We start from the raw sequence: 23,908 nt of genomic DNA, 5'->3' as shown, positions 1-23,908 counted from the left end.
CACAGTACGAGTGATAGTCGACTGCTACCACCTACCCCCAATACAATTATCTTTCCCGATTTAAATCAATGGAAATGGATATAATCCGTTCCAGACTGCCCCCATGACACACAAATGTAAGTTGTTTTTTGTTTTTGTTTTTTTAGGAAAAAATCATGGCAGCTCGTATCTAGAAAAACTCCTTGGTCAAGTCAGTACTTGCTAATGTCATCGTAGAAGAAAGCAGACGCGGCATTGCAAGTCTTGTTTTGTTGATTTATTGTTGAGCACTACGAGGAACGTGTGAAAACCTTCCTAACAGCCAAAATCGATTTTCTACAAAAAAGGAGGAAAAAACATTCCAAGTCACAAACATGGAGATTTTTTTTTTTTTAGTGCTCTTCATTCCGCTGCTTCACAGCCACTCCCATTGTCCAGAACGCTGTCTCTGTCCTCGTCCTCTTTCGGTGACTCCTGGGACTCAGAAGGTTCAGCTCCAGAGCTCTCCATTGGCTCCTCAGCTGCTTCAGCTTCTGGTTCAGGATCAATCTGAGCTTCCGGTTCAGCTTCAGGTTCATCTTCCGCTTCCGCTTGGCCTTCCTGTTCAAGTTCCAGTTCAGGTACAGGGTCAGGTCGGGGTTCTGCTTTAGGTTCCGATTCTGGTTCCCCTTCAGGTTCAGATTCAGATGCAGGTTCAGGTTCAGGAGTTTCATCAGCGCTTGCCATCTCCACCTACGGGAAATCAAAATGGAGTTGAAGTCTCCTCTTGCAATCTGGCTCAAGCTGACCGATCTTCAAGTTAGTTCAAAATGTCTCATTGCAGTCTTTGTGATGAAATAACAAGATCCAATTTTCTAATACATTTTTGGGTCAGTGTGGCCCAGGGCAAGTTTAGCAATTCCAAAGTTTTATGTACAAATATGTGACGTCAACTATTTCTATTGGTGATGTTGATTGCATTTGCATAGTGAAGAACGCCTGAACTCTTTTTTTTTGCCTTTCCAACTGTTTGTTGAGAAAGCAGATGTTCCTTTTGCAGCCATGTGAGCGGCTCTTACCTCCAAGGAAGCGTTCAGAGTCTCCTCACGCCTCACTGGATGTGCTTGCTCCTGCTCCATGGGCTCTTCCTCCACCACATTCGTCGTGACAGCGCGTGTTTCCAGGTGCCGCGCTTGTGCTTGTGCTTGCAGTCGTTCGGCGGCTGCCGGAACAGGAGCCCTCTCCATGCGGGACACCTCCTTCTTCGCGGGCTCCGCTGGCTTGGCTTCAGCTTTTTTGCTGGCTTCCAGGACCGCCATGACAGAGGTTGGGATGTGAGCTTGCTGTTGGATGATGATGATCATAATAATGATAATGTGTTAAGAGTGACGACCCTGTGTCGTGGAGACTGCAAAGAACAATTATTCTGTCGCATGGAGAATATCAAGAGGAATTATCCTGTAGCGTGTGTCAAGACGGTTTATGGCGCAATGTTTCAGCGGTGTGGTGCTTGCCTGGTGCGGCGTGAAGGATCGGACGTGGTGCAGCAGGAGTTCCCTCATCTCCGGGCAGCGTTCAAAGACGCTGGCGAGCTGGGTGTGAGGCAGCTGCAGGAGGACGCTGTACGACTGAGGTTTGGTTCTCTGGCAGCATTTGACGAAGCCCTCCCACACCTTGGGGTACTTCCACACCTTCACGGGAGAAATGAGCTGTCATGAGACCTTTCGTCTATTCTGCTTGCCAAGCTGACTGAGCAACAGGACGTGACTTGAGGTCATCCTACATGATCAAGTCACAGGTTTTAAGCCTAATGAGGAAAAGGAAGGCTCTTTAGTTTCTTGAAAATGTCGTGGCCACTGACAACCCGAGACCTCAACCCTATTGAGTCGAGCGGCGCATCCATAAAACGATCCTCTATTGTAAATGGGAAGCAATTCTCGGACCCTGAAATGAGCTCGAGACAGCGACACTAATACCGTCGGTTCAAGGAAAGGATTCCACGAGCAAACGTGAGAGCCCGTGTTGACCTGCTTGACGATGAGCCTGGACAGGATGTTCATGACGAAGCCGCAGAGTCGCGGGTACATGGTGAGCGACTGGATGACGGTCCTCATGAGCAGAATGGGCAGCGGGTTCTGCTCCATCAGCTGCTGCATCACCACCGCCAGAACCTCCGATGTGTACACGTTCTTCTCTCCGAAGCACAGGTTGGTTGCTAAAATGAACATCCAAAGTCCTTCAGACATTTTTGGTGGCTGGAGGGCGGGAGAGATTAGGCTCCCGAGTTCTATCAACGTTGAACCTTTAATGATGGACTTCATATCGCATTTGATGGAGTCGATGTTGTGCAAGGCGATGAGCAGATCTCCTGGTGTCAGAGGGGACACCGAAGAACTTCCCTCACCTGAAGGACGACACGCCCGAGAAAGAGCATTTGACACAATCAATTCCGCCACTGTGGGATGGATGGAAAAAAGTCTCGTTCTTCTTGATGTGAATCCATGATGGCGGAAGGTTTTGACTTACTGTGCTGTGTTCCCAAGAGCCGATTGAACACCTCCTTGACGACGATGGGGTTGAGCTTGATCAGCTTGGGAAGTGCCTGGATGACTTCACTCTGCAACAAAAGAGTTTGAGTTGCACGTATACCCAAATGTCATTTCTATTTGCTTCGAAAGCAGGTGGTCAAAGCGTGGCCACTGGGACGCATGCCGACCGTCGCCTTCTTTCTCGAGGCCCACTTTATCCCGTTTAGTGGTTTTCCAAATACAACGCGTCCCTTGAGCAGCCAATTTGCATTTTGAAGCTTCGCGTGGCGTTACCTTTTCAAGCCCGTTGATGACTGGGATGAGGAAGCGAACATCCGGCACGCGTTTATGGTAAAGGTCTCGCACCCGCTCCACCAGCTCTGGAGATGGAGGCACTGCGCGCCAGGGAGGGAAGACATTCATTCTCAATTCCACAAACTCAAACACAGTTGACCATTGCCCAGTTTCCAGTTACCTTTATCCGTCAAAATGTGCAGGCAGCGAGTCACGAGCGTCTCGGCACCCTTGGGGCAGTTTTCAACCAGAAGCAGAAGCTCGGGAGAGTTCATGCCCATTCCACGGATCTGCCGTTCAAAGAGACATCTTGTGCATTGACCGTTTATCGTCATGAAAATGCTCACAATTGGAATGCACAAGTCTGCCTTTTGGCACGATACCCCAAAGATGCAGCAGGTTTTACCGAGCAGCCTGGAGTGCATTTTTTTCTGGTGGGAAGAGCACTTCATCACCAAGCCACTAAATGGCACTTTTTCAATGAGTGGAGCGCATTCATGCATGAGCAGCAAAGCGAGGGACTTTTTGCGGTGTTGTGGGACACTTTTGACGACACCCGTCGGCAGGAAAAGCGACTTACGGGGAGCTCGATGGCTCGAAGCACGCTGCGCTTGATGTCAGCGATGGCCTCGGTGTAGACGGACGCCAGCTCGTGCACCAGCTTGTGGTTCAACGGCAGCAGAGACAAGTAGAGGAAGAGACACTGGCGGACCGTCTCCTCGGTCCAGGGGGATGCCACCTCTGCGTCCGCAAGCGAAGATGCAACGGCGTGAGTTGAGAAGCACGTAGTTACGCAGCGGCGCCACCGGGTGCCAACCTGTGTCTTTGTCGGCCCCAAAGAGCAGCGACGGGGGGTTGGGGTGGACCAGGAGTTGCATGTAGTTCAAGGCAAACTTCTCAATGTAGTCCCGGAGGTGGTCTTTCTCGTACATGCGCTTCAGAAAGGCCAGAGCGGTGGTCCGAACCTGAAAAGTGGCCAACAGACACTCACTTCAAGACATTACATCTTTAAACGTTATTAGTGCAACTCATTTCTTTGGCAATATGGGAAGATTGTGACTGTTACGCCCCACCAAAAAAAAATGAATGTTTTTGCTTTTATTCTACCCTGATTAATATGCAATTTACAAATGATTGCAAATTAAAAAGTAAATAAAGAAGAAAAATGGCAAAAATAAGACCAGTAGTTTTATCCTGAATAATTTTTTATTTTAACATTTCAAATCTGTATTTTTCGACGTTTTGTTTCAAATTATTCGAGCCACCACATAACAGCAGGCTTAATCGACGTGACTCCATTTGCTCAGAATAACGGATTTATACTAAATCAAACCATGTTCTCCTTTTGCACTACTGCTAAATATCGGCAGGCTTTTAAATGATCTGTGATCGGTTCTTTCACATTCTTCAGAGTGACTGAAGAAGGCGAAAGACTGCTGCCCAAACATGTCAGGTAAAACCTGTGTGAGAATAGTAGACTTGAAAGCAGTCAATTTGACCCCCAACTTTCTATTCAAGATGCAAATATTGAGAGCAATGATGCCACCTTCTCTTTTTCATGAGAGCTGAGATCCAGGAGCACGTGAAGGTACTGGAATTGCCTGGAAGGCCGCTTGATGATGAGCTCCTTCAGGGTCGTCATGCCCAAATACACCCGCGACTGCAACACAGAAGGGACAACGGCTGAGTGGCAAGCGAAATCCGATGCCGTCGTCTTCCTGTTCTTGACGCACCTCGTCTTCACAGTAACGTCGGATCACTTCCAGCGCCGACTCTGTGATGATGGGAGCCTCCAGCACCAGTTTGGTGAACAGTCTGTCACACAACAACAAACGTTACTCAGCAGCGCCCGGTGGAGCTCTTTGCAAAATCACTTTTCCTCGAGATTTTGTCCAATTGCTACCCATTTTAAATCAGATGGTCAAAGCTTAATTGAAAAAAAAAGGCTCACACCAAGCGGAGAAGAGCAAACATATTTGTGGCGTGACCAAAAACAAGCACCGCTAAATGTATTGGATTTGACTGGATAATGTCCAATCAAGACGAACCGGAACAAGTCTCGACAAAACACAGCGGAAGTCAGTCCGTCTGATTCAAAGTGAACTTTTTTGTTCAAATCCTGGCGCGATTCGCGAATGAGGTCATTCGGTCCTCACCCGTCCTTCTGCTCGGGCTTCTCCTGCAGTCCGGAGAGCAGCGTGTACAGACACTGGTCGTAGCTGTCCAGCAGGCCCGAGGGCAGCTGGCTCAGGTAGGTGTTGTACTCTTGGTAGAGCAGCGAAAAGGCCAGCTCGCTGCGGCTGCGGATGTCTTCCAAAATGAAGTGCAGCACGTCCTCTTTCATGATGCCCTCAAACTGCGTCACCAGCTTGGACAGGAGCTTTACTCGGACCTGACAAATGACAACAACACAAAGTCGGCGTCCACAAGACTTTCGTCAAAATTAAAAAAAAAAAATTTAAAAAAAAGATTGTGATTGCTTTACATGGGACATGCCACTTTGAGTGATGGTCTTTTCGGAATGAAGGATGCGCTTGATGGTCTTGGAGGTTAACTGTTCAATCTGTGTGTCGGATAAAGGCTGGATCACATCCGACAGCCTGAAGACTTTCTTTCTCCCGGTCAGTCCTGCCAATCTGCTCAACAAGGCAAAAAAAGAAAAAGACAAATACAGTCCACAAGAGTTCATCATGCATCTTTTGTCAATTGTTGTTGTTTGCAGATCTGACTTGGTTTGCGCTGACGGGAGGATGGGTTCGGGAAGCCTCTTGATAGCGGCGAGGTTGGGAGCCTTTTCTTTTTCCGAGTAGCCCCCCACCACGGAGATGGCTTGGCCCACCATCACGGGGACTTTGCGCTTGATGAGCAAGTCTTTGTCCGCCTCATTCTCTCTTGCTTTGCACTCTTCTAAGCCTGTACAGAGAGCAAAAAAAAAAAAAATACATTTTCATATTTCCTGGGATGCTGAAATTAGAGTTTGATGGGAAATGAATAATAATCAAATAAAAAAAAAAATCATCAAAGATGTGTGATGATAATATCAGAAATCTAGAAAGATTAAATATTCCGTTAATTTAACTAGAATCTTATTTGATTGACACGATCATGTTTTTGCAAAGTGAAGTCTTAAATTTTGCTGGACCGACCTGGCCCGAGTCCGGCCGCAGTCATCTGCGTGGCCATCAGCCGGGCCAAATGTTTGATTTGGGCATCGGTGCCTGCCGACTCCACGGGCGTGTACGTGGCTTGGAAGGATGCCGGCATGGTGTCGGGCAGATACACCATGCTGATCAGCACCTGCACAAAGAGACACGTCAGCGCGGGCGAAAAACCAGCGTGAAGAGCGACCTCGCTGCTCGCTCACCAGATTGGCGACATTCTCAGCGTTGAGCAGCGGGCGCAGGAAGTCGGCAGTCAGGTCAATGGCGGACTGTGCCACTGGGACCGGAGCGGGATCGGGGGCTGAAAGAGGGGCCGGCTCCTCCTTGTCCTCATCGTCTTCCATCAGCGTTTGTTCTGAACACGCAGCAGAAGCTAAGTCATGAGGCAAAGGCGCACAGCGCGAGACTCACTCCCCACGACGCGGTCTGGCTGATGCATCTCATTATCTCAGTGCACTGAGCCGCAGCGGCGGCGAATGATCGACTGTGTGTGCGGCACTCACCCATCTTGACCTTCTTCCCCTCCGTGTGCTGCTCGTGCCGCGGTCTCTTGCGCTGCTCCCTCAGCGCTGGCGTGGAGCGCGTGATCTCGCTCTGTGGCATGCCCAGGTCCAGCAGCAACGTGCTGATCTGGCTCTGGAACTCCAGACTGCACGGATGCTTGAGCACAGCCACCAGGTGCAGCTTGAGGTTCTTTCGCACGCTGCTCACCTGCGACTTGGCCAGGGTGGGCGGAAGATTGGCTAAAAAAAAAAAGAGAGAGAGAGAGAAAAAGATGTTGGGTTTCATGGTGCAGAAATTAAACTGGGTGGTCCATTCCAGCCGCTTCCTGACTCACCGTGTAAGGTCTCGTACGCCTGCACCACCTTGGACATGAACATGGGCCTCTGGCGGGCGATGGTGGCGAGGGAGCCCAGCGCAGTCGTCAGATTAATGCTGGAAATGGCAGGATGCACCATGAACTTCAGCAGCTTGTCCAGAGCCAACTTTCCCTCCTCACACAAGACATCTGCGGAGGAAAATGTGCATCTTTTATTTGTAGACATTGCAATGATAGAAACCATCAATCCAAAAAAAGAACAAACAGTAGTCCCAATTTTATGCCAGAGGTTACATCCCAGAAGCCACCAGCAAGTAGTGAGTGCTGACCATTTTAATTTGCGCTATTTGATCATCTATTTAGATCGCGCACCCACACTATTAATGGGTGGGAATGAGACCAGGCCTGACCGTGAAAAGTGAACACCCGGGAATAATTGGCACTCACGAAAATTGGAATATAAAAAAAAAAAGAAAAAAAAAAGAAATGAAATGCAAATAAGTGAGGGATCATTTAAAAAAAAAAAAAAAGTGAATGAGAGGTTTCCGGCGTCAGTGCTTCTGGTCGGGTTTAGGCCAGCAGCTGTATTATCGTATTCCTACCGTAGCGGATGTACGCGTGGTCCTTGGGAACTTTGTCCAAGCTGATATCGCTCTCCTGCCGCTTGGGCACATCTGAGTCGGCCACGCGAGGCGACAAGGTGACGATGAGGGACTCTGTGAATTTGATGGCATGAGTGCGCACGCCGTCATTCTCCGAGTCCAGCAGGGCCAGGACATCGCCTTTCATCTGCGTCACCATGTCCCAGCAGGCCTCCTGCATATCCGACACGACTTTGGCTCGCACCAGCCACTGGTGGCAAAGAAAGGCAACGTCATCCTTCCATCCATTATCTGAACCGCTTTATCCTCACCAGGGATGCGGGCCTGCTGGAGCCTTGCATGTGGATTGGCAAAAGGCGGCTGAGCTGATTTTTTGAAAGAATTTTCTAACCAAGTCCAACCGCTTGAATTTGTCCCAAAATGGCTGCTTGAAAGCAAACAGCTCAACTTCCTGTTCCCTTACAGCCACGTGTTCTTAAGATTTTTTGGGGTGTCCTTTTATGACGTCCAGCCAATTCCAAGTGTATTGGTGGAACTGGGATCAGGGATCGAAGGGGGGTTCATTTTGTCAAACTTTCTAAAGGAGTTTTTCTGGAGCATCAGTCAGAACAATTCAAATAAATCTTTTCCAACGTAGAATCAGATGTTTGCAAATGTCTGATTTGGATTCATCACAAAGATAATCAGTTTGCTTTACGGAGGACTACAAAAACACGAGAATATTTATTGACGTTTAGTGAAGTTAAACAAGGTCGCGAACCCATTGTGGCAACTTCTAAAATGAAAACATTTTCACCAGGCTAATTTTCTGGTAGAAAGTTTACCTGAAGCGTAACCTTGTACATCTGCGTGAGTGTGAGAATGGCTTTCTTCACCACGTTGACGCTGTCGTCCTTTAGCAGCATGTTCAAGTTTGCGATTAGCCTGAGGAGCAGCTCATTGTCTCGTTTACTGGAAAGATTAAAAAAAAAAAATGTGATTTTACTGAAGTGCTATTTATTTCACTAAGATCTGACTGCAGTACAAGTACCCACCATGCTTCCTCAATGAAGCCGATGACAAACTTTCTCACTTCTATGGATTTGTCCGTCTGAAAGGCGATTATCTCCTGCAAGGAGAAGAGGAAGAAAAAAAAAGAAGCTGCTTAACATTGCATTGGTGATGAGATGCATGCTCACGTGTGCCCTTACATCTAGAAAGTTGTCGAGGAGAGACGGATCTTTGTTGATGATGAGCTCCTGGACCTGGAAATGAAACGAAGGTGTTAAAAAAAAAAAACATCATATTTCTGTCAAGTGTTCTCTCTCGCTGCATGTGCCACATGCACAAATCAGCTACACTCATTGACAAAGTTTAACAACATCGCATGGAGGTGAAAAGTTGCCACAACAAGGGTAAATAGAACCGAAACTTTACAGGTGCTCGTTTTTTTGGAGGGAGGGCATGCATGGTGTACTACATGGCCAAATTAGCCAGTTGTGGTTTTGCACCATTCATTGGCATTTTGTATGCAAAGAGTGCGTCAGAATTGCAGAGAAAACCTCAAAATGTTCTTCATTTGGTTGCAAGTCACTTAATCACAGAGGACAGGGACTGGGCCAGCATACGAATAGCAAAAATCGAAAAACAACTCAGGAGCAATAAAAGTTTTTTGTTGTTTTTTTTTTTAACATAAAAAAACTACTGGTTAAGCAGAGAATTGAAATGTATTTTTTAGAAATCTCAAAATGGCTAAATCCTTGAGTGCCGAAGTGCGAGTATGTGGGGGTCCACTGTACTCAGGAGGTATGGAAAAGTTGCTCAATTCATAAGTTTGCAATGCTTGAGTAGCTTCGGCTTCATCATAGCAGCAAAGCACCTCCCCAGTCAATGGTGACTGACAAGTGGATGTTAGGTACTCTTATTCTTTATCCTTTGTGTATTAGTTTCACGGAAGAGACTTGGGATCTGTTTTAAAGCACGACAATTGCATTATTTCGAAGGAAAATACTTTCAGGAGATCACAGACCTGTTTGAGCACAGCCAGCTTCACATCTGTGGGAATCAAGGCAGCCTGATTCAAAAGATCCACCACCTGAAGGCAGACATGTGGTTTATTACATGTTAATATTATTTTTAATCCATAGACTCGTATTTACCTTTTCACTCGTGGTCATGTCTATGACATTGTGCGTCTCTCCGTCTTCGGCGGAGAACTCCATGATGCCGTTGGACTTCCTTTATCTTTGTGTGCAAAACACCATATCCCCAATTCTGATGACACGGACATAAAACTGGCGTTACAAACAACCGTGAATACAATTAGGACAACCACGAGTCGGAAGTGACAATGAAGGCAAGTTGAATATTGTTGACTACTAACGTGCTAACTCGGGCCATGCTAACCACTGAGCACACTTAGCGATAGTTAGTCAGAAATCTGTGACAGCTACGGATCTCTAAATAACACATTTACTAGCTCGTTTCGACACACATAAAGCGCGTTGATAAATTTCAAATACCTTAACTTAAATGAAAACGAAGCTTAAATATCCGTGAATGAAGCTGCCGCACATAGGAGCGACTTTTTTTTTTTTTTTATTATTCTTCGCGCATGGAAAGCGTAAAGCGCACAACCACACTGCCGCCTGCATGACACATTGCTCATTACATTTAGAACAGAACTTCAAATGCGCATGCTCGAGTTTAGTAGCCAACCCTGTGCAGCTAAAACCGAAACCCCACAATTAAAGTTATAGAAAAAGGTAATACATTTTAAGAATAAAATCATTTGGGCTTCTGTAACGTATGAAAAAAAAATCATATTTTGACATAAAACGCCGATCTTTTGTAAAATGCAAGTGTTCTTCAACAATATTTATGCGTATATGACGGTGGTGTCTCTAAAATAATAAAGAAGTTCATAATGGAAAAACAAAAAAGAACAGTTCCTATAAGTCTTTCAAATATTGATTTGCTTTATCTTGAAGGATCATTCCGGAAGTCTATCTATTTGCAGTTGCTCCACTCCCTCTTCTGTGCAGCATTCAAGCCCTTAAACTAGTACTAACTATGAATAAAAAAACTAAAATTAAGGGTTCCTGTCGAGTGATTAGACTTTTCTAAAATTACCTTTTGTATTATCTTGAAGGATGATCCCGGAAGTCTTCCCTTTCCGCTCTTGGTTACCTTGACACATGGCGGCCATAATCACCCAAGGAAGGAATTCCGAAATGTCTAAACTTTATTTTTAACGATCCAAGCAGCAGAGGGCTTATAGTTATTTTTTTTTTATCTATAGTGAAGAAACATTGCTTTCCCATCGTGGCTGAGAAGGAGAAGGCGTCGTTTAAGGTGAGCCACAGCTGACTTGACTCGCTGTTTTTTTTTTTTTTTTGTCAACAGCTGTGTGTTCAACTGTTGAAGCAGCTCGCCTTGTTTACGACAACACGGCTGCTCTGCTAACTTGCTGCCGGTTAGATCACTGCGTGCATGTCTTCGAAACAGTATTCCACGCTTCGCAAAGAAGCCATCTGTAGCCAAATGACAAGCCATTTCTGTTGCTTTGAAGTGAGTTCCAATTTTCCAAGTTGTCGGTCTGCACTGTGCGCAGCGTGACGATGGAGTGCATGTTCATCATGAACCGGATGGGCTCTCCGGGTAGCTCGGCTGCAGCCCAGCGGAGGCGCATGGCCTTGGGGGTGGTCATCCTCCTGCTGGTGGACGTCATCTGGGTGGCCTCCTCCGAGCTGACATCAGTAAGGGCCACACACACAACTTGACGCTGCTTGGTTTTGCATTCAACACATTATTTACATAACGCTGCCCCCAAACTGAATTTTTGACAGCTATTCTGGGTGAAGTTCTGCCATTTTCAAGAAACAGTCGGATTATACAGCATCACTGCAGAGGTGCAACAATTAATTGAAAGTGAAGATAGTGTAGGGAGACTTTAAAATTGTCCAATTACTCATATTCAGAATTTTCTGCAGTCCTCCATGAAGCCAGACTTGATTATCTTTGTCCTTCACCGTTGCAGTACATTTTCAGGCGACAGGAGTACAACAAGCCCTTCTTCAGCACCTTTACCAAGACATCCATGTTTGTGCTCTACTTGCTCGGCTTCCTGCTGTGGCGGCCCTGGAGGCGGCAGTGTACCGGCTCGATCAAACGTCGACATGCTTCGCTTGTAAGTACGGCGAGGACGCGGGACTGAGAACTGTCGCCAATAGCGAAAATAATTGACGCCCTTCCCGAAGAGGCGTTTCATGACATACAAGATGGCGGCAAAGCCAAGATGCTCAAACATGAACCTTCATGTTCAATTTGTCCAGAAGCACTCCTCCGGGCTTGGTGTGTTGTACGCCATTCCAAGCCAACTCAGCAGATTTGTCATTTTTGGAGAATGTTGTCATACGAATATGCAACAAGCTGCTTTTTTCTGACACAACTAAAAGCGCAATCGTAAAAGTCAGCATTTCACTCGGTGCCATTTTCTTGTACTTGCCTTGAGATCATTTCTGCTTTGAATCAGTTTTAGCTTGTGACATTTTGAAACAACCGAATGTGTCCACAGTTTGCCGATGCAGAAGCCTATTTTGCGCCGTGCGCCAACGACACCGCTGTGAACAACTGCTTGGTACGTATCGGCTGGAGAAAATCTTGTTAGACAGCTAACAAGTTCCACTCGATTTCTCCGACTCATCCGAATGGAAATAGCCACATTGCCAAATGCGCTTGGATTGGAATGAGAAGGTGATTGTTGAACATTTGTGTTCCGTTTCTTTCTTTGGAATAGCAAAATTTGGATCGGCGTGACCGATTGCCTCACAAGTCATTTCAGCGAAAACGGCTCTCGAATAAACGCACTTCAAAGAGAGTCAAATCTTGCTCTGCTGGCATTATTTTGATTCAGTGTTTTTATTCTCATCTTTTTCAAATGTCCAAAGATCTAAATTCTCTAAACACGCCGCAGGTCACATTGAGCCATGAACAGTTGGGACGGACCAAAGAAAAAATTGTGACGCGAATTTCATCAGAACAAACCGTTGATGTCGATCTTGGAAGGAGACTTTTGATGTGCCGCTGAAGCAATCGGGTCTCGTTTTCATGCAGAGTGAACCGCTGTACGTGCCCGTCAAGTTTCAGGACGTCCCCGCCGATCTGGCCAACTGTTTAATTGACACCGATTGTGAATCTTGTGAGTCGCCATCCTTTATTTCCCATTCATCCCCCTTCCGTGCAGGAATTGATTCGTTGTCTGGCTTTTTGTGGCAGCGGCTTCCAAAAAGCAGCGGGTGCGTTTTAGCAACATCATGGAAGTGCGCCAGCTGCCGTCCACGCACGCCCTGGAGGCCAAACTGTCGCGCATGTCCTACCCGGCCGCCAAGGACCACGAGGCCGTGCTGCGCGCGGTGGGCAAGCTGACCATCACCGACGTGGCCAAGATCAGCTTCTTTTTCTGCTTTGTGGTGCGTCCGCATCACATTCAAGTCTGACCACGAAACCGTCAGTCAATCTTTTGGGGTCCCGCCAAAGACGCAAATCACGTCTGTGAGCGAGCTGTGCCGAACGCTCGTTATCGTTGAGATCGATGACATAATCCCGCCCCACACCGAGTCGCTGCATCTGAAGCGCAATCGTGTGAAATCGGAAAACGAAGCAGAGCTATCATGTTGGCACGCGTTAAGCTTGCCTCATTTGTTTTGATTCAGTGAACAAGTAAAATAACAAACAGAAAGTGAACAAAAGACAAAAAAAAACGCCCAGCCGTACATTTTCTTAATATAAATCAGTCTGATTGATAAGATTGAACCTTGCAGTATGACCAAAAAAAAGACACAAATGAGTGAGTAGCCTTCACTTTGCCACAGCGATGTAGCCCCGCCCCTCGCTCGTCAATGGAACCGAAGCTATACTCGCCATTTGCATGAGACGACTTTGAAAAGAAAAAAAAAAAAAGCGCTGTAATCTTTTCTCCGTTGTGCATTTGAGGAAAAGAGCGTCCAGCAACAAACATTTTTTATTTTCTTGTGAAATGCAAAATGTTGGCCTTTCTCTCCGGGCAGTGGTTCCTGGCCAACCTGTCCTATCAGGAAGCGCTGTCCGACACGCAAGTGGCCATTGTCAACATTTTGTCGTCCACGTCAGGTGACTCACGGTCAACAAGGTGACAGTCGTCCGGCGCGTCTGCCGCTCGTTTCAACGCTGGTGCTTTGCTTTTCCTTCCGTGTGTGTGCAGGCCTCTTCACGCTCATCTTGGCTGCGATATTTCCCAGCAACAGCAGCGACCGCTTCACTTTGTCCAAGTTGGTGGCGGTGGCGCTCAGGTGAGGCGCGGCAAAACCGTCAAGAAGAAACAGTCTGCAGTTGACTGAAGCGACAAGCACCTAAAAAGTGGCAAAAGGGCCCCAAAAAAAACTGAAAAGCGCTTTTTGATGACAAGCTAATGCAAGTTCGAGAATGACCACCAAAAACAGAGTTAAGAGAATTGTGAGGCAAAGAGTGCAACACTTGAAAACTCAACAGTATGATTGTCAGCATTTAGACTAAAAATAGCCCCGAGCATGACCAAAAAATGAAAAGTTGCAGAGGCAGAACTTCATCACTAAGCTGTGAAATTCGAGTGTTTCAGGCAAAAGAAAAGTTTTCCCTGCTTTTGGTCTCAAAGGCAAAACAATATTCCATTGCCAATTACTCAACTTTTTTTTCTTCTTCTTGAGAAAGAATAGTCAACACTTAGTTTCGGTCGCAGAACCAAGCATTGTGCAGCTTTTGGGATTTATCAAGAGTGAAAACGTCAACGAGTTTGACGTGTGTGCTTCCTTTTCCGTGTAGCATGGGAGGCGTCGCCACGGTGAGCCTGTCCAGCATGGAGCGGCCCGATGACAAAGGCGCCATGGGTAAATGTTGAGAAGAGCCGCAATGCAACGCGTCCGCGTGTGTGACGTTGCCGCCGATGTCGGTGCAGGTTCGTTGTGGTCGCTGGCCGGGGCCGTTTTGTACGCCGTCTACGTGGTGATGATCAAGAGACGGGTGGATCGGGAGGACAAGCTGGACATTCCCATGTTCTTTGGTGAGCTCCAAATGCTCGGCGGCTGGCCCCGAGTCCACTTGTGAGACCGTTCTCTTTTTTTTTTGTGCACGTCAGGCTTCGTGGGTCTGTTCAACCTGCTGCTGCTGTGGCCGGGCTTCCTGCTGCTTCACTACACGGGCTGGGAGGCCTTTGAGCTTCCCGGCCAGCTGGTGTGGACCTACATCCTGGTCAACGGCCTCATCGGCACCGTTCTCTCCGAGTTCCTGTGGCTCTGGTGGGGGCCGGGCCCCGGTGCGCCCCGTTTCCAAGCGCCCGTTGCCATTTACTGAGGCTGCTTGTTGTTTGGCCTGCGCAGGGGCTGCTTCCTGACGTCGTCGCTCATCGGGACGCTGGCCCTCAGCCTCACCATCCCGCTCTCCATGTTGGCCGATATTTTCATGCAGAAGGTGCGTTTCCATGCACAACATCCCAAATAAGACGATCGTATGCCTCGTTTTGGTTTCATGGAAGGCTCGAGTTCAAATTTGGAGACCAGTTTGTTTGCGCGCAGGTGCGTTTTTCCTGGATGTTTTTTGCGGGGGCGGTGCCCGTCTTCCTCTCGTTCTTCATCGCCACGCTGTTATGTCACTACAACAACTGGGATCCGGTCATGGTGGGCCTGAGGAGACTCTACGCATTCGTTTTCCGAAGACATCGTATTCAGAGGTACGCCTTTGAATTCCAAAGACAATTTGCTCACACGTTGTGGATTTCAGACCGCACGTTGCAGTTGCTTCTCAACGGCAGCCATCATTTTGCTGGGTCAATTTGATGTTCAATCTTCCAGAAATGTCGGAAATGATCAAAAAACGCAATTTTAACCTCAATATGAATTCCATTACTCACAATTTACTCGTGTGTTCGAAATAATAATAAGAACGATGCTAATAATAATCCTAAAAGTGTTTGGAGTTGCTATTTCGGTAACGAGTGCGCACTCCCCCCCCCTCCTCTTCAAGACTCCCCGAGGACCACGAACTGTGTGAAAGTCTTCTACCCTTACACACCGTCTCCCTGAACCAAGGAAGCCTGTGCTCGTGATCGCCACTCAAGTAAGTCGTTGCGTCTCACTCTCTGACTCATGTGCAAGCGTCACCTCAAAAAAAGGAAAAAAAAAAAAAAAAGGAAAGGAAGCGACGGCTCCCCAAAGCGCTGCTCATCGTCTGTCCTCCTTACTCACCACCACACGTCCAAACACAAAACTCTCTGACGAGACACATGAGCGTTTGTTCAAAGAGAAAAGTGCTGAGAACGATAACGGCTTTGCTGACAAGCGCTCAGCTTGAACGATCATCGCTTTATTATTTCAACTCACGAGCGGTTGAACCGGAAAGCACTCCAGACGCTTTGTTGATGACGCGTCCTCAGTTTGTGTGCGCTCGCTACGCTGGCAAAGTCACGACTCACTTTGTCAACGTTTTGTTGAGCCGCTTGCATTCTTGAGAAGGAGAAAAAAATTGCAGCTCTTTTTCTTGGCCAATCCGACAAAATGTCATCAAATTTTGACGCTTTGCTCCAAAAAAAAAAAAAAAAAAGCATCACCATTTTTTGACGCTTATCTGCTAACATCAAAGTACGAGCCCAGGAAGACACCAAAAGATGCGGACTTCCTTTTCAATTCCCAGCGTGGGCCCTCAAGACATTTGCGTCCGTTTTCCGATGATGGCGCTCGCAATGACTTTTTCAGCTCGTTTTCTCTGTCCTTTTGGTAGGTTGTCAAACATCTGGTAGCAGTCCGAGAGACAACAACGACCCACCCGTGCCTCCCATTTGAATGCTCCACTTGTTTCAGTGTGCCGGAGTTATTCCAATTTTTTTTTTTTAATCGTGCGGAAAAAAACCCGAGCGCAACTTAAGCTGCTGAACATGACCAATCATTGTGATGACGATGCGACGTGACCAAATGAAGAGGTACGTTCAAAGTCGACCGCATCGCCGTCATCGTGCATTCAAACACATTTTGCACTCCCGCCTTTTTTCTTTGCCTTTCGTTTTGTTGCCTTGATGAGATCGCAGACAGAAAATGTGTTTGCACATATTAGCAGTTTTATTCTTGAAGCTTCCGGTTGGAAAGGACATCACAACACTATGTTTAACCTCGGTTTACATTGCGGGGCAAATGGACCCATTTTGAAGTTTAAAAAAAAATATATATATATACATTTATTTTTTTTTCAATAATCTTTTTAGTCAACGTGCACCACAAATTTCTAATGGTTCTAATCTTGTTCTTTTTGGTCAGTTTGACTCTTGGTGTGTTGAATGATCCGAAAAAGTTTGAAAAAAATGCTCCAAACGCGCTTGTTTCACGTTGGGGAAAAAAAAAAAAGCCTTTCCACTTGTTTTCATGAACTTTGAAATGGGTCAACTGGACCCGCCACCTCAAAGACCGCTTCCAGTATAAGCTAAGCGACCGCGATCGGGAACGGCCGTTAAAGGGGACGGATTTTTGCTGACCACGACACTTTCCTGCCGTCATGTTTTCTGCCTCGCTGTAAACGAGCCAAATCTTGTTTTTGGATTTTGAGCTGTTGATTTGCCGATAAGCTGAAGAGGAAATCAACGTGTCCGATGTTGCCGCTGTGCTCACGAAGAAGCTGCCAGCATCGATCCATGAACACGTTCAGCACTTTAAAGACCAACGTGTCCGCTTTTTGGGGTTTTCTGGACTGTCGTCTTGATTTCTTTTTTTTTAATTTTACTTCAAATTTTTTTTTTTTTTTTTTTGCTCGCGTTGTGTGATCTGCAAAACAAAGAAAACGCTTTATCTCCATGAATGTTTGTTGTTTGTCAGTCGTCATATTGTTTCCCGTCTCAGGTACTTTGTCTTGATTGTTGGAAGAAAGAAAAAAATAATCATTTGTACGACTTTTAAATGTTGTCCATGTTTGAGTCGACGGATTCTCCTTCCTGGGTTCAGCACACTATTAAAAGACATTTTTTCCAATTGTTCTCATGCTCAAGCTTTTACTTTGATTGATTATGGTGGAATATGTGAGAGCAAATGAAATGTCACATGTGGGGGGGGCGTTTACTTTTGGGAGTTAGTCCAAGTACAAGTTCTGGAATTGACCTCAAAATGGTCGCGTCAGAAACAAAGCGGCAGGCGTTCCAGAAACACTTTCCCTGGTCGAGTTCGGAAAACTTTGATTTCCCGCGCTTCTCTTTCCGAGCCTTTGGAATTTGGGAGGAAAAAAAGTGAATCCCTTTGGGAATCAAGCAGTAACATAATCATGCCAAAAAGCCCGGGCAGAGAATTCGGTCTGAAGACGAGGCCATTAGCGCTAATGATAAGAAGGGAGAGCAAACTTGTGTCATGATGTTTAATGTTTAACTTGGCTGCTTTGGTGGGAGGGAGGAGGACTTTTGTCAAAGCGCAGCCTCCCTGTCTGTTTAAACACTTGTTGTTGTTCGTGGACAGAACAAAGTCGTCGACTTTGGCGAAGGCGTGTTGAGGAAACTTTTCGGGGCTCCCTGCAGACGCGATGAAATCACCGGCGTTCGGATGGACGTAAGAAGAATGCTTGGAAATTCCGCGTCCCACTTCTAATCACAGCAACTGCGCCCAGAAGCTGATAAGACGCAATCGATATGAGCAAAATCCAAATCAGCATGGAGAAAGAGAAAGACTGGACGCTGCCGGAACTAAACGACGCAGTCAAGATCTTCCTGACGTCGGTTTCCAAATTTTGGGAATAATTGTGTCAGCAACACGGATCACTTGACCGTCAGACACGAACACGTTTGCACCGTGCTGCCGTCAGAAACATCCGTCGTTGCAGGCGACTTGGAGCCTATCCCTGCCGAAAGCGACACTTTGGACTGGTCGCAGGTCAATTGCAGGACATCCCTCCGGTTCTCAAATCCAGGCACAATTTTGAGGCGTCACTTTTTGGCTAAGAAAAGGAAAACCACTGGACAATTTGCAGTCTTAAGTTTATGAAGTTGAACTTTGGCAAAAGAAGGTGGGTCCAACCTTGGACTGGTCGCCGGTCAATCGCAGAGGTACAAATACTGGGGACAAACATTTTGGACTCTTTAGTCCACCTCACTTTTGGCGACAGGAGTGAGAGCAGGACCGGTGGCCGGTCAAGCTCATGACGTGCTTGGAAGGACGTCTTGAGGATTTCTATTGGACTCTCTTGAAACTAGATTTGGTCTTGCATCCAGCGAGAACTCCTTAGAACCCTTTGGTCCAGGTTTTCCAACCAGAAGCTGATAAGAGACGATCCACGGCAACATGAACAAGGAGATACCTGAAGAGAAAGATTGGAGGCAGCTTGAACCCAACCGTGGCGTCAAAGTCTCCCTGACAATCTTGTACAGTCTCATCCTGGCGACGGGCATCGTGGGAAACTCCATCACCATCAGGGTCACGCGGGTTCTCCGCCAGAACGGCTACCTACAGCGGAACGTGACAGATCACATGGTGAGCCTGGCGTGTTCAGACCTTCTGGTTCTGCTGGTGGGCATGCCCGTGGAACTCTACAGCACCATTTGGTTCCCGTTCACCTCAGCGTCCGGGGGCGACGCCGCCTGCAAGGTCTACAACTTCGTCTTTGAGGCGTGCAGCTACGCCACCATACTCAACGTAGCCACGCTTAGCTTCGAGCGCTACGTGGCCATCTGCCACCCGTTCCGATTCAGAACCCTGAGCGGGCGACGTACGTCGGGATTGGTCGCCTTGGCCTGGCTGGTGTCTGTTCTGGTGGCGCTGCCACTGCTCGTGGCCACGGGGACGCAGGGCCACATACCAGCCTCGGCGGACGAGCCGGTGCAGAACCTGACCTTCTGCACCAACCTGAGGGAGCGCTGGCTGATGTACAGAGTCAGCATCTTTGTGGCCTTTGTGGTCTACATGCTGGTCTTGGCCAGCGTGGCCTTCATGTGTCGGGCCATGATCCTGGTCCTGAGGAAATCCGGGGGTTCTTCAGACAAAGGCACCGACGGACCTCACAAAACATCCAAGCATGAAAGTACGAAGATACAAACGGCCAGGAAGCAGACCATCATTTTTCTCAGTAGGTTTCGACGTTCTTTAGTATGCATGCATGCTCTCTGGGGATGACGTCTGTTTAAGCCTTTCTGATTAAGTCATTTGTTGCTTTGTCAGTCTCGATTTTCTGGTTGTTGTTGTTTTTCGGAGTGTGACTCCTTTATAATACAATACAATTTTATTTATATCGCACCTTTTCACAACAGCTGGAGATGAAACAGTGTTTTGCATATGCCGCCATGTAAATTAGCAGGTAATTAGAACACAAATTCTGTTCCGTGCCAAGCGCCCCTTGGCTCCTGCTTTGATGCCAAGTGGGCCAGGCTCAAAATTTGTTCGGGTTCGGTACTAGTTCGTGTGCTGCTCTTGCCTGTGAAGCAACAAGCTACGTCAAGCTTCATTTGCGGTCACTCACATGAAACGGCATCTCAATAAACAAGGGAAAATATTAATTAGTTACTACTTCCAATACTGTAGTAAATAATATTCAGAATATGTTTAGTGAGATACACTGTCTAAACATGAGCGTCCCAATATACATGAACGTAAACAACTGAATAAGCGAAACAACAGTACAACAGCACCATCTAGGGGCCACACAAATAACAACATTCAGTGACGATGAGGAAAGAACGACACTTATGTAATGCGAATTAATCACTCCTTCGTCAATGTTGCAAGCCGACGACAACCTTCGCGACACTCGGAGACAACGCATCATCCGATAGGAGAGGAATCCATGCCCCCCAAATCACATATTAATGACCGCGAACGGCCGAAGCCTCATGCTAGCGGGCTAATGTGGCTAACTGATTCGCGAACATACAACCATAATTAACTCAACAATACAAGTAAACCTAATTGTACTTACGTTTTTTTTTTGTCATCAACTCAAGGCTTAAATCAGCATCAATGAGGTGAGAAATAAGGATTAACTTGTTAGTAGGCTAATACAGAGCTGGACTGTAAAGGATGCATCTAACTTTGGCCGGAAACAGGAAAATGCATACAACAACGCGAGAGAACAATGCGTGAACGTGATCTCACGAGAACTAATTTCAAGAGAAAACTGAGCCTTTACTGCACCTTCACGGGCCAAAAAGCGAGCATCGCCATGTTTCTTCATCATCATCCTCATCTTTGCATTTGTGCGCCCTCAGGCCTCATCGTGGGCTCCTTGCTGGTGTGCTGGTTCCCCAATCAGGTGCGCCGCCTCATGATGGCCGGCGCCCCCAAGTCCCGCTGGAGCTCGGCCTACTTCCGCAGCTACGTCACCCTCCACCCGGTGGCCGACACCTTCTTCTACCTGAGCTCGGCCCTCAACCCCTTCCTGTACAACGTGTCCTCGCGCCAGTTCCGCCGGGTTTTCGTCCAAGTGCTGCGATGCCGTCTGACCATCCAGCACGTTAACAAGCGAACCGTGACGAGCTCCCGCGCCCGATCCGTTCGGTCGCTGCAGCCGCTGCTCTTCAAGAGCAAGAGGAAGCAGAGTCGCTCAGGAGTGGATCTGGAGCCGAAAAACAACGACTTGGTTCCCACGACGCAGACGAGCGTTCTATCGGGAACGGAACCGTAATGTGGCGAAACCCTACCGGAAAGCTCCATTCCGTTTACATTTACTGCAAAAAAGAATTTCTTGACTGTGCAAAATAATCACATTTTCACTCCAAACATGAGCATTTATTCACAACAGATCATCTTTGTTCATCTAATTAAGCCAATGACAGATTGGAACTGACAGAGCCATTCAAAGTTCGTCCACTAGGTGGCAGAAGATGCAATTATTCTCCATGTTGCCATTCATGCAAAAGAAAAATCCAACGTAACTTTTCGCATTGTGTGAGCTTGTTCGAGATTGTTATTATTTCACTTTTTTTGTGGCATTATTGATTGGCGGTTGGCCGAGAGATTTCTCTTTGGGAAACATGTCCCAGTTGGCTTAGCAACACTGAAAATGTTTACAAATGTTATGTACTTTTCAGAGCACTAACACACCAAGACTGGATCTGTCATCTTGTTTTTTTTCCCCAGTGGCTAATAAATAAGTACAGTCCCTCAATTCTTCATGTCCAAATTGCACACAAATGAATAAATAAAATACTCAAATAAAATCCATCCTTGGTGAATAAAAGAGTAAATATATGATTAAGGCACTTGTTGATCACCTTTAATCCCAACACGTCTTTTTCCGGGCTTAAACTCTTTTCACAGCTCAAATGGTGTAATAAAGTCTCGAGATTGACTTGGCCAACTTCCAACTTCCATTTCTTACCTTTGATGACCCCCCCTTTTGTTCCATTATCCTGATTTGTGCGTGTTTCTGTGTTCGCGCTCCCATTTTAGCAGGTAAAGTGCTGCACTGCATGCTCTACAGGATTTAAGTGTGAAAATTGACTTGTGTAGTCTAAATTCTGGCATTTATTTCCCTTTAAAAACCTCTCCATCGTTTTGTGTCTTTGTCCCACTGCTTGTTTTGACCGGTTACTCCTTTCAGTGACCTTTTTTGTTTTTTTGCATCTTCCTTCGGGTTTAAGTCTGGAGATTGACTTGGCCCGTCCACAGCCTTCCACTTTTCGGCCCGGACAAACTAAGAATCGCGCTGTCTAGTTTTTCAGTCTCCTTTGCAGCAGATCAAATACATGCTCGTTTGGGTTCAAGTCTGGAGATCTGTGGACATTTTACAGTGAGTTCATATCATATCGTCTTATTTGCTGAACATGCTTTAACATCTTGGCTCACGATGATAAAACTTTGCAGTAGAAATCAAGCACAAGTGACACGTTTTTTTGTTCCTGTTAAAATAATGGACTGTTGGCGTTGAGTGAAGCGAGCGGGACCAAGAGAGCAAAAGCAGCTAAATGCGGAAGGGTGAGGTGAGCCGAAGCCGAAGCTCGCGATCTTTTCTTGTGGCGCGGTCCGTTGCACAGTGGCGTGTTACAGCAGCTGATACACACCGAGTTCATCTCGCCCGTGCAGAACTGCCGGTAGCCCGAAGAAGCGATGAGGCAAGCTCCCGACGAGGCGCACGACTTGCGGTAGTAAATTCCTGAAAGGAGGACAAAATGCAGTTTGCTAAACCCTCGACGACACATTCGTCATCGTGCGGTCATGCGTCGCCACTTGGCGCTTCACTTTTCACAACACATTTGGTGATGCGCAAGTGCCGTTCAACGTACCGTCTTCCTTCACCAGAACTTCCTTCTGGCACATGTCCTGCACGTTAACGGTGCAGTTGACTACAAACTCCGGCGTGGTGCAGTCGTGGCTGACCTCCTCGCATTGGTAGCACTGAATCTGGAGAGCCGCCCCTGAAACGCAAAACGCACGCACACTCAAGCATATCCGGGGACCGGGACTGGGCTCACACCCATCGTCACAAAATTGAATGGCTCATTGAAGACCGGAAATTGAGTTTGTCTCAACAAGTCCTGAGCTGAGCGGCAAAAAGGGAGAGGACAAAAGTCAGCCGCAACCGTCTGCAGCGATGCTGAGCAGGCTCTCGGTCTCGGTCTCGGTCTCGGTCTCGTCCACGGCGGCGATCGACGTCAGATTCAGCTCGGCCGTGAAAAGAAGAAGGACAAGCGCCTCCGAGTGGATCGACGAGAGGCTCCGCTTCACATGTTGCGCTCGTCACTTGTTGTGGATTCGCATTCAAGCAGCTCTCGCGAGTCACTCGCTCAAGAGTTGGACCGTATCAAATGTGACTTGATTTTGCTTCACCGCATCAAGTGAGAAAATGAAAACATGCTGTCAACAAACGAATCAGTCTCTTTTATCCCTACCTGACTTGAAGAAGACAATCAGGAGCAAAGTAAAAAGCGTGAAGATCCACATGGTCCCTTCTGACTGCAGGACTGCAACCCGACGAGGGGAACATGCTCGCAGACGGACATAGTGGAGAGGAGTGCGGAGGACGCCTGCATGCCGCCACTCTCTTTTCTCCAGCAAATGACATCAGCGCACACACACCATCGCCCTCCTCCCTCTGTACTTGGAACCACAACCACCTTCAAATGGGAAATAAAAGGAAAAAGACACTGCAGCAGCCTGCGGCGTCCTTTTCAGCAATAATTGTTGCATTCATTGAGCTTCTTTTTTTTTCCCTCCATTGTCAAATTATTTTCATTTATTTCATTAACGCTATGAAATATTTGGGACGACCGGAACACTGGTTGCATGACCTTTGCCCCTGCCAACTCTTGTAGAGTTGAGAGGTTCGAGTCAAGATCATCTTTTTTTGCGATGAAATTATTTGAAGTTAAACCATCGGACGTTTTTTTTTTTTAGTTGTTGTTAACGCAGACCCGTCTCTGGTTTATTCAAATAATGTCATCGATAAGTGCACAAATGGTGTGAATTATTTTAAGAATGATTTGCGATTTAATTTCACAATGTTTTGTTGTCTTGTCCCATGGTCACTGGTCTTGCCATATTTTCCATTTCCAGGATATGATTGTCTTTGGTGTGAATGGATTTTTTTCATGACAAGAAAAAG

General features: G+C 47.0%; 4 protein-coding genes across 7 annotated transcripts; 2 read left to right on the top strand and 2 right to left on the bottom strand.

Moving 5' to 3' along the window:
* Nucleotides 1-241: 241 nt before the first annotated feature.
* Nucleotides 242-9,945, bottom strand: sympk (symplekin). Of its 2 annotated transcripts, none has more exons than XM_088315576.1 (26): nt 9,865-9,945; nt 9,502-9,616; nt 9,372-9,437; nt 8,554-8,607; nt 8,398-8,471; nt 8,188-8,314; nt 7,364-7,613; nt 6,780-6,950; nt 6,445-6,684; nt 6,145-6,296; nt 5,927-6,077; nt 5,510-5,693; nt 5,266-5,416; nt 4,937-5,172; nt 4,514-4,595; nt 4,327-4,440; nt 3,598-3,745; nt 3,361-3,521; nt 2,962-3,070; nt 2,781-2,881; nt 2,485-2,575; nt 2,261-2,362; nt 1,986-2,173; nt 1,473-1,649; nt 1,038-1,301; nt 242-711 (listed from the first exon to the last, which is right to left on the bottom strand). In XM_088315576.1, the coding sequence occupies exons 2-26, from the start codon at nt 9,562-9,564 to the stop codon at nt 382-384; spliced, it is 3,786 nt and encodes a 1,261-aa protein (XP_088171702.1). In that variant the 5' UTR covers nt 9,565-9,616; nt 9,865-9,945; the 3' UTR covers nt 242-381. The 2 variants fall into 2 exon arrangements, with proteins under 2 accessions (XP_088171702.1, XP_088171703.1); XM_088315577.1 differs by lacking the exon at nt 9,865-9,945 and adding an exon at nt 9,726-9,847.
* Nucleotides 9,946-10,501: 556 nt separating this feature from the next.
* Nucleotides 10,502-17,364, top strand: LOC148323933 (solute carrier family 35 member F5-like). 3 transcript variants are annotated; one of them, XM_088315582.1, is made up of 16 exons: nt 10,502-10,696; nt 10,956-11,100; nt 11,191-11,253; nt 11,382-11,531; nt 11,919-11,981; nt 12,458-12,542; nt 12,620-12,813; nt 13,411-13,492; nt 13,584-13,671; nt 14,180-14,244; nt 14,313-14,417; nt 14,493-14,652; nt 14,734-14,824; nt 14,929-15,083; nt 15,377-15,469; nt 16,130-17,364. In XM_088315582.1, exons 2-15 carry the CDS (start codon nt 10,963-10,965, stop codon nt 15,456-15,458), a joined length of 1,521 nt encoding a protein of 506 aa, XP_088171708.1. In that variant the 5' UTR covers nt 10,502-10,696; nt 10,956-10,962; the 3' UTR covers nt 15,459-15,469; nt 16,130-17,364. The 3 variants fall into 3 exon arrangements, with proteins under 3 accessions (XP_088171708.1, XP_088171707.1, XP_088171710.1); XM_088315581.1 differs by having other exon boundaries at nt 11,191-11,283; XM_088315584.1 differs by lacking the exon at nt 11,191-11,253 and having other exon boundaries at nt 10,503-10,696.
* A 494-nt stretch (nt 17,365-17,858) lies between these two features.
* gpr39 (G protein-coupled receptor 39) lies at nt 17,859-21,655 on the top strand. Its single transcript, XM_088315585.1, has 2 exons — nt 17,859-19,438; nt 20,574-21,655. The coding sequence occupies exons 1-2, from the start codon at nt 18,658-18,660 to the stop codon at nt 20,987-20,989; spliced, it is 1,197 nt and encodes a 398-aa protein (XP_088171711.1). The 5' UTR covers nt 17,859-18,657; the 3' UTR covers nt 20,990-21,655.
* On the bottom strand, nt 21,113-23,409 carry LOC148323931 (ly6/PLAUR domain-containing protein 1-like). Its single transcript, XM_088315587.1, has 3 exons — nt 23,196-23,409; nt 22,590-22,721; nt 21,113-22,459 (listed from the first exon to the last, which is right to left on the bottom strand). The coding sequence occupies exons 1-3, from the start codon at nt 23,245-23,247 to the stop codon at nt 22,209-22,211; spliced, it is 435 nt and encodes a 144-aa protein (XP_088171713.1). The 5' UTR covers nt 23,248-23,409; the 3' UTR covers nt 21,113-22,208.
* Between the last annotated feature and the right edge of the window lie 499 nt (nt 23,410-23,908).

This window comes from Idiotropiscis lumnitzeri, chromosome 14, assembly GCF_059441095.1.
Source record: "Idiotropiscis lumnitzeri isolate Australia: NSW breed Sydney's pygmy pipehorse chromosome 14, RoL_Ilum_1.0, whole genome shotgun sequence".
NCBI lineage: Eukaryota > Metazoa > Chordata > Actinopteri > Syngnathiformes > Syngnathidae > Idiotropiscis > Idiotropiscis lumnitzeri.
The sequence above is the reverse complement of the archived record's forward strand: the minus strand, read 5'-3'. Positions and strand labels throughout refer to the sequence as shown.

Bases quoted from the DNA above. Each gene is read 5' to 3' on its own strand.
- LOC148323933 (XM_088315581.1), top strand. From the start codon at position 10,963: ATGGAGTGCATGTTCATCATGAACCGGATGGGCTCTCCGGGTAGCTCG. The intron at 11,101-11,190 runs GTAAGGGCCACA...AATTTTTGACAG, and splicing joins CCTCCTCCGAGCTGACATCA to CTATTCTGGGTGAAGTTCTG. The intron at 11,532-11,918 runs GTAAGTACGGCG...ATGTGTCCACAG, and splicing joins AACGTCGACATGCTTCGCTT to TTTGCCGATGCAGAAGCCTA.
- LOC148323931 (XM_088315587.1), bottom strand. From the start codon at position 23,247: ATGTGGATCTTCACGCTTTTTACTTTGCTCCTGATTGTCTTCTTCAAG. The intron at 22,722-23,195 runs GTAGGGATAAAA...TTTGCGTTTCAG, and splicing joins GATTGTCTTCTTCAAGTCAG to GGGCGGCTCTCCAGATTCAG. The intron at 22,460-22,589 runs GTACGTTGAACG...TCCTCCTTTCAG, and splicing joins AGTTCTGGTGAAGGAAGACG to GAATTTACTACCGCAAGTCG.
- gpr39 (XM_088315585.1), top strand. From the start codon at position 18,658: ATGAACAAGGAGATACCTGAAGAGAAAGATTGGAGGCAGCTTGAACCC. The intron at 19,439-20,573 runs GTAGGTTTCGAC...GTGCGCCCTCAG, and splicing joins GCAGACCATCATTTTTCTCA to GCCTCATCGTGGGCTCCTTG.
- sympk (XM_088315576.1), bottom strand. From the start codon at position 9,564: ATGGAGTTCTCCGCCGAAGACGGAGAGACGCACAATGTCATAGACATG. The intron at 8,315-8,397 runs GTGGGTACTTGT...TAATCTTTCCAG, and splicing joins GGCTTCATTGAGGAAGCATG to TAAACGAGACAATGAGCTGC. The intron at 2,576-2,780 runs GTAACGCCACGC...CTTTTGTTGCAG, and splicing joins TCATCAACGGGCTTGAAAAG to AGTGAAGTCATCCAGGCACT.